The 14,054-nt window shown below is 38.8% G+C and overlaps 1 protein-coding gene across 1 annotated transcript in view; it reads right to left on the bottom strand.

Annotated features, from left to right (window-relative positions):
- The window catches only part of LOC135711497 (uncharacterized), a 200,088-nt gene that overhangs the window by 95,087 nt on the left and 90,947 nt on the right, over positions 1–14,054 (bottom strand). The window contains exon 3 of the mRNA XM_065234352.1: positions 4,780–5,048. Coding sequence (XP_065090424.1) covers positions 4,780–5,048 — 269 coding nt within the window. The remainder of the gene's footprint in view (positions 1–4,779; positions 5,049–14,054) is intronic.

Genomic DNA, 14,054 nt, shown 5'->3' with positions numbered 1-14,054 from the left:
CGAATATTTTGTTGTTGTTATCGATGGAGAGTATGGACATCTCATTTGAGCGGGTTGGATCCACCGGCTGATTGCACACTGTAGGAGAGGACGACGATGCGGACATTGTTTGTTCTATTAACAACATTTGGTTACTTGCCTGAGATTGCAAGTTCCACGCACCAGCAGCCGCCATAGGAATGGGAACGTCTATGGTCGGGGACAGTGCAGGAGCTTGCATGGGGTTTACGGACCCCGTTCCTATGTTACGGAGAGTGCTGGTCGAGTTTTCACTTAATTGGTGGTTGGCTGTGGGTGCTTCTCTTAGTATGAACGGTTCTTGACAAGGCTGCAGCGGAAGTATTTCGTCCGTAGAGAAATCTTCCTCGCCTGTGGCAGGCACTTGGGTGGACTTGGACGTTGGGATAGTGAGTGCGTTCGTTGGGTTATAATTGTCAGCTGTTGACTGTTGTTTACTAGTGTTAGGATTTGGGTTGTTAGAGGATTGCGTAGGTTCATTTGGTGTTGTGAGGAACATGGAAGGAAAACGATCTAGATTAGATAATTTAGGTTGTGATCTGTATTGCAGCGTACGTCGGCCGGCCGCAGAGAAGGGGTCACTATCAACGGGTTGGGGTAAGACGTCCCGGATAGATGTACCCTCCTGCTGCGCTTCCCTTGGAAGTGACGGTGGTACTACACTTTCCCACTCCTCAAACCGGGGATTTTTGATGTTATGGTGATTATCGGTGTAGGTGCTGATGTTGGGCTGTGACATGGGATTATTGTGGTTGTGATGGTCCATCAGGTGGTGGATTAGGTGATTTGAAATATTCTTGTCTCGTGTTGGAGTCGGATATATCCACCGTTTCCATCGATGATTGACTAGTTGTGTGTCTCATTTTTATCGGGCTTCTCGTGTAGTTTGATGCTTTCTTCGACGGTTGTGACATGCCTGAAGGTTGTTGCTGTTGAGTGTAGGACTGGTTCGTTCCTCGTTTTGTTTTTTCTTGCTTCCTTGTGGTTCTGGTTCACTGGTTTGTGACTCCGTTCGTACTCTGTTTTGCGCGCTTTCGATGAATTTCCGCATGTTCTTGTGCTGTGCTGTTCTCGTGTCTCTATCTCGGATTATTTCCAGAAGTTCGCTGATCCTATCGTCCTTTTGCTTGTTTTGTTCGATGATAATGTTGAGTTGGTCTTCCTGCGTTTGTTTTTGTTGTAATTCTTTCTCCAGTTTTGATATGTCTGCTTGCTTTTCCTTCATTTGATTTGCCAGTGCATTTAATCTGGCGTGATCAAGTCGAGGTTGCGCAGTTACTTGTGTGTAACTTCCGTTTCCGGCTGCAACCCGTTTTCTTGCATCAGGGTACGTTAAATTAAGATCCATTTTTGTACGGATCACTGCAACTTCCACTTTGTATATTTCACACTGACGACTACTAGGTCGGTGACTACCGTTGCAATTCCTGCAAAAAGGTTCTTCCAGGCAATCTGCTCTTTCCTCGTGTTCTTTAGAGCAATTGTAACATCGCTTGGGATTGGGGCAGCTATGGCGAGGGTGGCCATATTCGTAGCACTGAAATGGGTTCGAGTAATAAGGACGTGTTTTTACTCGCAGCACTCCGACTTTAACAGCCTCGGGGCAGATGGATCGATTGAAAGTCAGAATGATGGCAGGGGTATTTTCCTTATTGCTTTTCATTATTCTTCTCGCTTTTATTACTCCTTGTTTTTGCAGTCCCAGTTCGATGTCCTCTTCACTTTTTTCTAGCAGATCGAAGGAAGAAATTACACATCGACTTGTATTTAGCGTTGGGTGTAGTTGTATTAATACTTCTGTTCCGTTCAGAAGTTGAGTCATCCCGAGCAGTTTTTCCACCTGCGCTGCATTTCTGGTTTTCAACACATAACGGGTACTTTTGGCTTCGCTTTTTGCGCTCTCAATTTTTCCCGCATGGTCTTCCAAACTCTTTCCGATGATGAAGGGTTCAATTGGTAGCTTGCCCCCATCATCCAAATTCATTTCTTGGATCTAAATATCCGGGGAGGCCTCTACCAGATGCCCCTCCAGGGTCGCCTCCACTCATAGAGGCCATATGGTTCTCGAGCGAGCTCAAGTCACATCAAACATAGGTCAGCTTATCCGATCGTTATTGAAAAAAAAAAAACGCAGAAAGCGACAGCAGTCACCTGCTGTCTACCCCAGGTGCGGTGGGAGAGGGAGAGGGGGAAAAGGATAACTAGCCTAAGAACTTAGCCGATGCTGTTATGCTCAACTATCACCAACTATCACAATATTTCTTTACTATTGGGTTCGTCACCGAGTTATAGTTATTTCACTTTAAGCAACGTTGCTGATGCTAGGCGATAGAAACACTCGCGCACTTGCACACTATTCGCGTTTGAATTTTCAAATCCGATGGAGTCGCAAGGTTATCGGTAGTAATGAAACAACTACTATTTTTCCTGATACCCTGGTATCACGCTCGCTTCGACCCGCTAACTGAAATGTGATTCCGTGGCTACACTCGCGGTTTTGTCACACTTACAGTAACCGTTTTGTCGGGTGGCGGAGCTTTAGGATAAACCACTTGATCCGGGTGGCGAAGTCCTATTTTCCAAATACCGACAACGCAAACACTTCTAGACTCAGAGAAACTTAGCAGAACGTCCGATTTATTCGGGTGCTCTACGTGAACTGAGCCAAGAGTTTTCATGTTTACAATGTATCCCAATGTATGGATGTGGTCCCTTTAAATTTGTGCACGGTTGTTGAGATCAACCCAAATTATAGTTTAGTTTATTCTTAATCACAAAAAGTGCAGGACCTCAGCGATGAGTAAATTATCCCCATGTTTTAAAACCTCAATAAACTGCTTGAAAATGAGAAAAATTTACGAAAAATTTACAAAAAATTTACTCAGTTTAGTAGTAGTACTGATAGACCGAGAAAATCCAATCGCTACTGGTATCATATTCTGGAATTATTTCCTTGAAAAAGCGTGAAAAAGCTGGAAATCATGACGCAAATTTACTTCAGCCCTTTTTGCGATGAGTAAAGGAGAATCAAATTTGGGTTAATCTCGTTGTTTCTAAACACCCAAAATTCAGTAAGATCTACTCATTTCCATTAGAATTAGGGCTACCCAATATTGAGCAAAGATTGTAACTGACAAGATAACAAATTAACATTCGGCTCAGGTGTTCATTCGTCATCTTGTCAGTCCCAACTTAATTTACTCAATTTTGGTGGATATGAGTAGAACCTAGTAAAAGTATTGGAGGACTGCGAGGAAAAAGGAAAAGAAGGTTACATAACAACAAACTGAGGTCACTACAATACTATTTGAATTACACAACAGAACAGAGAGACCAGAAATCACACAGTTCAGTTAACACAGCTGTGGTTCAATCCGTCGAAGTTTTTGTGGTAAATCGCTCGACGCAGCAGTTCTCAGAAGAACAATTGACACTTCTCAACAAGGGATTAGGATATGCGATCTCCTCAAAAGCTGACGTGGAAGAGACCATCGTTGACGTGGAGACTGCAATCACTCACACACTTCCTATTCAATTACACGAGACTGCCAGGAATATTATTTCAGAGACAATACAAAACGGAAAGGGACATTCACTTAGCAAAACCGAAAAAGAGGAAATTCGAATTCTCAAAGAACAAAAAACAAATCCGGTATTCTATACAAAAGCGGACAAAGGTAATGAATTAGTGATTTTGGACAAAGAGGACTATGACAATCGGATGACGGAAAAAAATACTAATGGCCCATACAGACAGTTGAGGATTGACCCCCTCCCATCTATAGTTAAACATATTCAACGTTTTAGAAAAAGTGCAAGGCGTTTATTGGCAACACTACGAATCAATTGAAAGTTTCAAACCCTATTCTACCTAGGATCAATGGTTTACCAAAGATTCACAAACCAGGAAACGAAATGAGGGAGATTATCTCGGCGGAAGGATCCCCCACTCATAAGCTTGCCAAATGGCTAGTAAAGGAATTTCAAAATATGCCTAAACCCTTTTCCACTCGCTCAGTTAACAGCACACAGGAATTCGCAAGTCAGCTTCAGGCATCAGGAGAGATTCGGGAAGATGAAGTCATGGTTTCATTTGATGTCACAGTACTTTTTCCGAAGGTACCAGTAATCAGCCTTATAGATTTCTGGCTTGGGTCCCGTTAAAATATTACGTAACGCACAAATATCAGCTCTCACAAAACATCCGACAATGAAACTGGAACCTCCCTTTTACTGCAGTGCAGTTCACAAGGAGCTCCAATTTCATGGGTGATTCCAAAACAGCGTCTAAGATTTGTACTCTAGAAACCTTGATGTGATAGGGAATAGCGGCCATCTTGACTGCCATTGTTGGACGCTTCAAGGAATCACCAGAAGAAAGCCCGAACTTCATATCTGACTGCTATTTAGGAATTGATAGCAATTTTATTCATATAAGTGGATAATACTCTTACTTCCACATGATCGACATTTCTAAGCCCCCTAAGTATTGATTGGAGAAAATCAGCTTTCGGAGCTGGTTACTCATGGAGTAACCATGAGTAACCGCCATTACCGGCCTAGTTTCAAGCCATTATTTTTTCCTCGACGGGAGGGGGCTCGTCATGAGTTCTTTTCTTTGGAACATAATGGGTTAAAAGTATCAAAACAAAACAGAAAATGGGTCAAGCCCACATCCCTTCGTCAACAGTTTGTAAATGATCATAAAACCTACACCAATCCCAACATAACACACCTCCCAGATCCCCGCCAATGACTTACCTTCTCAACGTCCGATTCGGAAAAGTTGGGCTTCTTCCCGAGGCAGTTGACGTACTCCGGCGAAAGGTAGCTCTTGAGATTGACGTACGACGGTGGCATCAGCAGCTGGTGGTGTTCACCGGAACCGGCTGTCGTTGTTGTCGCTGCTGTCACCACCTCCGTCAACGGTTGGCTGACCGGCACGATATTGAACACGACTCGACCCCGGGCGGTAATTTGCAACCCGGTGGGCGATATCAGCGGCCGGACCTTCGTTATGGATGGTGTGTCTGTAAACAATGGAAAGAACGGAAAGAAAGAAATACCATGAAGAAGAGCGACCAAATTATTGTTCTTTGCCTGTTCACCGGTGGGTGGGAAATTGGAGATGACAGATTTGTTTTTCTTGTGATTTTTGTTTTCTTTTCCTACCAACAATAAGAGTGGGCGAATGAGAAGAGTGTCTGGGCAAAATGGGGACTTCAAAGAAAATTAGCATTAAATAAGCTTTTTTTGAAGATTGTGGGTTGCCTACCAGGGCAGGGGTTCTATTCTTGTCTCGTTAATGTCAAAATACATTCATTAGATAAATCCGAATGTCAAGTCGTCTGCAAATGACCCACGAGCCTCCTTACTAGGTAGGTGTGTGAATTGGACGGACAATTGATGAACTGCTGTGTCGATTGATTGAATTAACAATCAAACACGATAGAATTTAGTGAATCGAAAGTAATCGTCCATTCACAAAACGAAAACAATTTCAATTCTTTGATAAATAATTCAGTTAATCAATTGAAAATCAGCAATCTGCAAATTCAGTCAGTAAGAATTATTGATTGGCAATTCCGTAAGCCCAATCACCAGCTTTAAAATATTGGCTAATGTCTTCAACAGTTGCATCACAGACAAACAGACGTCGCTATTCAAATAAATTGTCCTATTAAATATCGTCACGGAACCCACTAACCCACATCTCACGAGATATTCGTGGAAACAATATTGCTTGCCAGGTCTTAACCAATCTTGCTTACGAGTTCGATAAAATGTATAGAATCGTCAAAGTGATCCGACTCGCGAAACTATTAATACTTATACTGAACGTTGAATGCGTGCACGTCAAGTCAGGAGAAAGAGCTACGTCTGTTTGTCGGTGGTTGCAGCATCCTTCAGGGCGTTGTTACTTTTCCGGAAAAACCACCCACCCGTCTACTTTAAGCGCGCGCAATGACCCACTTCCCTAGTCCGCTCCGCTTCGCTAAATAGTCTGATGAAAGCGAAAAGGAAAAAGAAACCATCATCAACCAAGACAATACCGCGAAAAGCCCGTTTGACAAATCACAAAAAATGGAACCGTCAGCGAGTAATGCTTGCTCCTCCCGCTCCTGTCCGGAGTCGTGTCTGGTTGACGTCGTTGTTCTTGTTGGAACATTATCTCATACACATTGTGGGAGGAAAATTGAAACCATGTCATCCGGGGTGGAGCAAGAATGAGCACAGGTTCGCAGCATTCAGATCAAAACGATACTTCCCAGCATGTCAAATTTGCGTTAAATATTCGTCGGGAAATGTTCAACTGAAAATTAGATGTCGCTGTCGTAATTGTAAATCGATTTTAAATCCAAGATAAGTTCCATTATTAAATTTTCATTTTGATTAAAAATTTGTGTTACAGTGTACTCCATCACGCAACCACATCCGATTACAAGACACGGAGCAGCTGTGCCAGCTGAACCAAGGATCACATTATTCCTAGGTTGGTTGCTTTCTAGTTCGCGCCTGCATGCTTCCCACCGCAGAACCTCACAGGATCGTAGTCCTTTTTTTTTTTGTCTTCCACTGGAATGGTGTCACCGAATTCGGAAAGCCGGAACACACCAGTCAGCTGTAGTCAATGTGTCGACATGTGTAACCGTCACAAGCTTTGTGAGTGCAATGTTTGCACTGTCCTGAGTTGCAGGATCTTTCTAAGCTTCATTCTTTTGTGGAGGAGAAAAGCTGGAAAAGAGAATCTTTTTTCTTTTTATAGAGCTCGAATTCAGAGGTAGGGATGACATTCAGGGTTAAATAAAACTCATTGTTCCGGGAAAATGTCGGCTGTGTCTGAATAATTTGTGATGTGACTCAATGTTAGTATTGAGGTGAATGATAAGCAGAACCGAGATATAAAAAAAAAAATGCAATTTGAAATATCTTATTTTCTATTTTATTTCAAAATTTATTTCATAAAATTCATTTTTAATTTTATTTTATTTCGTATGTCATAGGTATTTAGTATTTTGCATTTCTTATTTCGTATTTTATATTTAGTATTTCACATTTCGCATTTCGTATTTCGTATTTCATATTGCATATTTAAGATTTCGTTTTTCGTTTTTCGTATTTCTTATGCATTATTTTATTTCGTATTTCGTATTTCGTATTTCGTATTTTTTTGTGTTTCGTATTAATGATTGCTTGTTTCGTATTTCTTATTTCTTATTTCTTTTTTATAATTAATTTTTTTATTTCATTATTTATTATTTCTCATTTATCAATTTTCAGGTCGCATTTAATATTTCCTATTTCGTATTCGTTTTTTGTCATTACATATTTCTCATTCGTTTTTCGTATTTCGTATTTCGTATTTCGTATTTCGTGCTTCGTATTTCGTATTTCGTATTTCGTATTTCGAATTTCGAATTTCGAATTTCGTATTTCGTATTTCGTATTTCGTATTTCGTATTTCGTATTTCGTATTTTGTATTTCGTATTTCGTATTTCGTATTTCGTATTTCGTATTTTGTATTTCGTATTTCGTATTTCATATTTCGTATTTCGTATTTCGTATTTCGTATTTCGTTTTTCGAGTTTCGTATTTTGTATTTCGTATTTCGCATTTCATATTTCATATTTCGTATTTCGTATTTCGTATTTCGAATTTCGAATTTCGTATTTCGTATTTCGTATTTCGTATTTCGTATTTCGTATTTCGTATTTCGTATTTCGTATTTCGTATTTCGTATTTCGTATTTCGTATTTCGTATTTCGTGTTTCGTATTTCGTATTCCGTATTTCATGTTTCCTATTTCCTATTTCGTATTTCGTATTTCGTATTTCGTATTTCGTATTTCGTATTTCGTATTTCATATTTCGTGTTTAGAATTTCATATTTCGTACCACATTTTCGTATGTCATATTTCGTATTTCGTATTTCATATTTCGTTTTTCGTATTTCATATTTCGTGTTTTGAATTTCATATTTCGTATCTCGTATTTCGTGTTTAGAATTTCAAATCTCGTATTTCGTATTCCGTAGTTTGTATTTGGTGTTTCGAAATTCATATATCATCTTTCAGATATTTTTTATTTTATATTTCTGATACAACACTGATTTCTGATAGGGAAAATGTTGACATCGGCAATACCTAAACCTATTATCGTCAGGGGATGTCCTAGAGCACTCAAATTTGGCCAATAGAAGCTCTGAAACACAATGCATCCACATGCCAAAATTGAGCTCTAAAGGACGTTGTTTACCCCCTGACGATAATAGGTTAAGGTATTGCCGAAGCCAACATTTCCCCTATCTGATTTGAGATTTGAGATTTGAGATTTGAGATTTCTGATAACTGATAACTGATAACTGATAGCTGATAACTGATAACTGATAACTGATAACTGATAACTGATAACTGATAACTGATAACTGATAACTGATAACTGATAACTGATAACTGATAACTGATAACTGATAACTGATAACTGATAACTGATAACTGATAACTGATAACTGATAACTGATAACTGATAACTGATAACTGATAACTGATAACTGATAACTGATAACTGATAACTGATAACTGATAAATGATAACTGATAACTGATAACTGATAACTGATAACTGATTTCTGATTTCTGATTTCTGATTTCTGATTTCTGATTTCTGATTTCTGATTTCTGATTTCTGATTTCTGATTTCTGATTTCTGATTTCTGATTTCTGATTTCTGATTTCTGATTTCTGATTTCTGATTTTTGATTTCTGATTTCTGATTTCTGATTTCTGATTTCTGATTTCTGATTTCTGATTTCTGATTTCTGATTTCTGATTTCTGATTTCTGATTTCTGATTTCTGATTTCTGATTTCTGATTTCTGATTTCTGATTTCTGATTTCTGATTTCTGATTTCTGATTTCTGATTTCTGATTTTTGATTTCTGATTTCTGATTTCTGATTTCTGATTTCTGATTTCTGATTTCTGATTTCTGATTTCTGATTTCTGATTTCTGATTTCTGATTTCTGATTTCTGATTTCTGATTTCTGATTTCTGATTTTTGATTTCTGATTTCTGATTTCTGATTTCTGATTTCTGATTTCTGATTTCTGATTTCTGATTTCTGATTTCTGATTTCTGATTTCTGATTTCTGATTTCTGATTTCTGATTTCTGATTTCTGATTTCTGATTTTTGATTTCTGATTTCTGATTTCTGATTTCTGATTTCTGATTTCTGATTTCTGATTTCTGATTTCTGATTTCTGATTTCTGATTTCTGATTTCTGATTTCTGATTTCTGATTTCTGATTTCTGATTTCTGATTTCTGATTTCTGATTTCTGATTTCTGATTTCTGATTTCTGATTTCTGATTTCTGATTTCTGATTTCTGATTTCTGATTTCTGATTTCTGATTTCTGATTTCTGATTTCTGATTTCTGATTTCTGATTTCTGATTTCTGATTTCTGATTTCTGATTTCTGATTTCTGATTTCTGATTTCTGATTTCTGATTTCTGATTTCTGATTTCTGATTTCTGATTTCTGATTTCTGATTTCTGATTTCTGATTTCTGATTTCTGATTTCTGATTTCTGATTTCTGATTTCTGATTTCTGATTTCTGATTTCTGATTTCTATTTCTGATTTCTGATTTCTGATTTCTGATTTCTGATTTCTGATTTCTGGTTTCTGATTTCTGGTTTCTGATTGGTCTTCAAAGACTAGCTCAGAGATCACCAATTTGAAGTCTTGGATGAAGAACGTGAAGCGTCCAGAGGGCTTTAAGAATCAGTTCTACAGGATTTTTTGGGGCAAGCAAGTCCAGAGACTTTCAATGGAAATCAATCAATCAGTAAGCTTGTCCGAAAAACTCCATGAGGCCACTTCAAGAATCTTAATTTATTCAAACTTTGCTAAAGTGATTTTCAGCCGTGGGCTGATTCATTACTAAGTGCTGTCAAAGAATGATCACGCAGCTTTTAAGTTCTATACAAAAAACATTAAGGAAACTTGTGCCGATCTTAATATAGCTACACAAAAGAGTTCAAAATATTAAGTTCAAAGATCCCTATTGGTAATTTAATCGATATAAAAGGTCAAACTACAGAACTTCTAAGAAGATAATGCATAGTTTAAACATTTCTAGGGCAAATGCGGGATCTTCAAAGGCTTCTGTAGCTTTCACGAGTCTGCCCAGAAGAGTTTCTGACCTATTTCATAAGGTTTCACAGATTTTCTGAATATTTCTTGGCGGAGAACTTTAGAAATGATCTGCGAAGTTCAGGAAAACTCTAAGAATTTCAGAGAAGATCAGTAAATTTCACAAAAATTCTATGAACTTCAGTGAAGACCAACAAACTTCACGAAAATTTAGATAATTTCAGAGAAGATCAGCAAACATCAGAAAATTCTAAGATCTTTAGAGAAGATCAGAAAACTTCAACAGAATTCATCGAACTTCAGAGAAGATCATTAAGCTTCAGGGAAATTCTGCGAACTTCAGAGAAGATCAGAAAACTTCAGCAATATTCTGATAACTAAGAGGAGATCACCAAATTTCACGAACTTCAGATAAGATAAAAAACTTCACGAAAGTTCTAAGAACTTCAGAAAATAAATACAACCATCAGACAAATTATCAAAACTTCAAAGATGATCAGAAAGCTTCAATAATATTTCGATAACTTCAAAGAAAATCAGGAAAATTCTGAGATTTTTAAAGAAGATACAAAAATTATAAGAACTTCAGAGAAAATCAGCGTTCATCAGGAACATTTTGAGAGCTTAAGAGAAGTTCAGCGAATTTCACGAAAATACTAATATCTTCAGAAAAGATCTAAAACATCAGGAAAATTCTAATAACTTCAGTTAAATCAGCGGTAATCAGAATATTTCTAGCAGAAACTTTAGAAATGTTCAAGAACATCTTAAGAATTTTAGAGAAGATCAGCAAACTTTTGGAAAAATCCAAAGATCTCAGATCAGACCATCAGTGAACTTCAGTAAAATTCTGAGAAGTTTAGACAAGATAGACTTTCACGAAAATTCTAAGAATTTCAGAAAAGATCAGAAACTTCAGGAAAATTCTTAGAACTTTAAGGAAAATCAGCAAGCTTCAGACATTTTATGAGAACTTATGAGAAGACTAAAGCACGAATTTAATTAAAAAAAATTACGTTTATATGCTACACGTCACATTTCTCAAGTCTTCATCTAGATAGAGCTGGAATTAGGGCGTAACAGTTTTTGTAAAAAATGGCTTATTTCAATGATTTCTAGAAAGGAAGACTTCCCCTTCCCGACGGTTATGTTGGTTTGCATGGGCGTGCCTTAAGTTCCTAGAAATTGTCGATAGAAGTCATTCAAGACCAAAGCTGTTACGCCCTAATTCCAGCTCTATTCTAGACATAGTGACATTCAGCCACACGCAATCGATTCCATTCATTTTATCCTCATAGAAAATATATATTTCTGGTGGGGGTATTAGCGGCAGCTCGAAGAATATCTGATAGATTGACATTTTCTATAGGAAAGAGTAAAATGGGGCAAAATGAGGCTTAGTCGTAGTCTAAGTGCAGGTTTCCAGAACATCTCCAGAAGGTTTGAAAGGATGCATAGTGGGAATTTCCGAAGCCAAAAGGATAGAAAGTCTATAACTAAGACTGCCGCTAATATAGGAAACACACAATTTCAATCCCTTTGACTTCAAAAATTCCTACTATGCATCCTTTCAAATCTTCTGAAGATTTTCCTAAAACCTACTGTTCAAACAACTCCATCGAACTAAGGTAAATCCTGAGGAATTTCCAGGGATAGTTCAAAGCACCCTTACAGAAACTCCTAAAGAGAGCCCATCAAAAGTTGATTAACCACTACGTGAGACTGTTAAGGACCTGCCTCATCTTTACTTCATCCACCTTCAAGGAAATAACCACAACCTCGCTGTTGAGTAAACAGAATGCGAGCAAATGGAGTGTAAGTTATTGATTCGCTGTGAAGCCAACAACGGTTGAAAATGGCCCGAAACCGATATTACTGCTGCTTGCCATAATCTCGACGGGAAGGGGTTTGCCAAATTTTGAAAATTCATCGCCACTGAAACGGAAACGTGGGCGTCAGGGGAGGTCAAAGTTCTACTAACTCTGCGAAGGAGCAGCGATGCGTGAGACACGTCTCAAAGTCTTGACAGAACGCTTTTAATCAAGTCAAATTTGCATACGAGTTGGCTGATGTGAATAGAGCACATCAAACATATTGACTATCGAATCGAGGTCCCAGTTCGAAGTGGGAGTTAATGTAGAACCATTTTCTTGGGCAAATACCGTAATAGACTACCGGTATCGGTTGTTTGATGGAGGCTTTTATAGACACCACAGTCAATCCAATCGAAGGAATGTAAGCGGATTATTGAAATCTTCTCACCTCAGATTCCTCGTCTTCGATATCCCGAATTGAACTGTTACAATTAATCTGCTGCATTCAATAGTTCTCTAGATGATTAAAGTGTTATCCAAGGAGGAGGAGGCTTGAAAAGAAAATCATACTTCAATTGGATTCCTTCCTGGTTGAGACAAGATCCAACTCAGTTCAGAAGAATGTTCCAACCAGGAAAGCTTCCCTTCAAATCGATATTTAATCTGGCTGATGATGGTTTTGCCTTTCCCATAGTTGCACGGAAAGACTTAGATTTCACTATAAGAACCAATTTCAAGTCAAAAGGCTCGAAGTGCCGAGAAAATTCCTGATTGGGTGTTTGTGTGTCACTGCTTCAACTACTGAGTATTCAGTAGCGTTAGGTGGATTGCTCAGAAATTTTTCATCGTTAGCAAAGCGCAAAAAATATGAAAGCCAAGTTGAGAAAAAATGCCTTGAAATACCTCTGCGGTTTGTCGACGAATCGTTTTAATTCAATTTCGCTCGAGAGTTGACGGTGGTGGTGGTGGTGGTGATGGTGGCGGAATGCAGAGAAGTTGCCGGTTATTAATGAACTGCCCGGTGTTCCGATTCTGGCGCGCTTCTGCACGCTCCAGTTTGTTTGTGGTTGTTTCTCACATACTTGAGCGAGTAAGCGCTGTTACTTTCCCGCAAATGGGAGCTGGGAAAAGCGGTTTTCAGTTGGTGGAAAAATTCTGGAAGAATCGTCTGGGATCGACATTTGGATTGAGCTGAATTGCGTCTTGGAAATTGTGAAAAATAGGCTCCAACTCGACACGAGGGATCCTTTACGGGGAGGAAAATCTCGTCGTCTCAGCTTTTACGGTGTGGTAATAAAACTCAATAGGATTATTATATTGTCCTCTTCAACTGGCATTTGCTGTTGTTGGTTTTGGAATTCTTTGGTTTTCAGCCAAGGAGGCAGCACTAAGAAGAGTAAACAATTTTTTCTGATGCTTTTTGCGGTTTTGTATTGGCAAACTGCTAAAGGGGAGAGATTTTTGCTTAAAGCTTGAATTCGCCTCAAATTGGTTTTGAGGTTATTTTATTTTGCAGATGAAAACGGCTTTGATGTGAAGGTTTGCGCATTCTTGTCGACCTTGGTACGGAAATGCTTCATTTGCTGGAAACATACATGTTTGATCCAATTAATTGCTGTTTAAGTACTCTAGATTCTATGCAGAACATGGATATAAGCTTATTCATGAGGCCAAATGCCTGAATTTTGGACTTTCAAGAATATGTAACAACAATTCGCAGGCGTCTCGCAACCTATTCCAGAAGCCGTACGTTATCCTAGAATGTCTCCGATACTATGACGATGTCGTCGAAGTACACGAAAACAAATGGTTCCAGTGCACCATGTCCTAACACTCGGTTCATCATTCGGAACAGTGTCACCGGACTGTTGACTAAACCGAATGGAAGGCGGGTGAACTGGAACATCCCCTTCCCTTGGACACTGAACGAGCAATATTTTCGGGATCCCCAAGCCAGAGGGATCTGCAGGAAGGCCTCTGTAAGGTCGATGGTCGACAAAAAGTTTGCTCGAGGTAAGTGACCTAAAATGCGTCCAGGGTGGGGAAGGGGATAGGCGTCACGTACGG

This window comes from Ochlerotatus camptorhynchus, unplaced genomic scaffold (assembly GCF_037179485.1).
Source record: "Ochlerotatus camptorhynchus isolate MF236.1 unplaced genomic scaffold, CSIRO-AGI_Acam_v1.1 ptg000433l, whole genome shotgun sequence".
Classification (NCBI taxonomy): Eukaryota; Metazoa; Arthropoda; class Insecta; order Diptera; family Culicidae; genus Ochlerotatus; species Ochlerotatus camptorhynchus.
The sequence above is the reverse complement of the archived record's forward strand: the minus strand, read 5'-3'. Positions and strand labels throughout refer to the sequence as shown.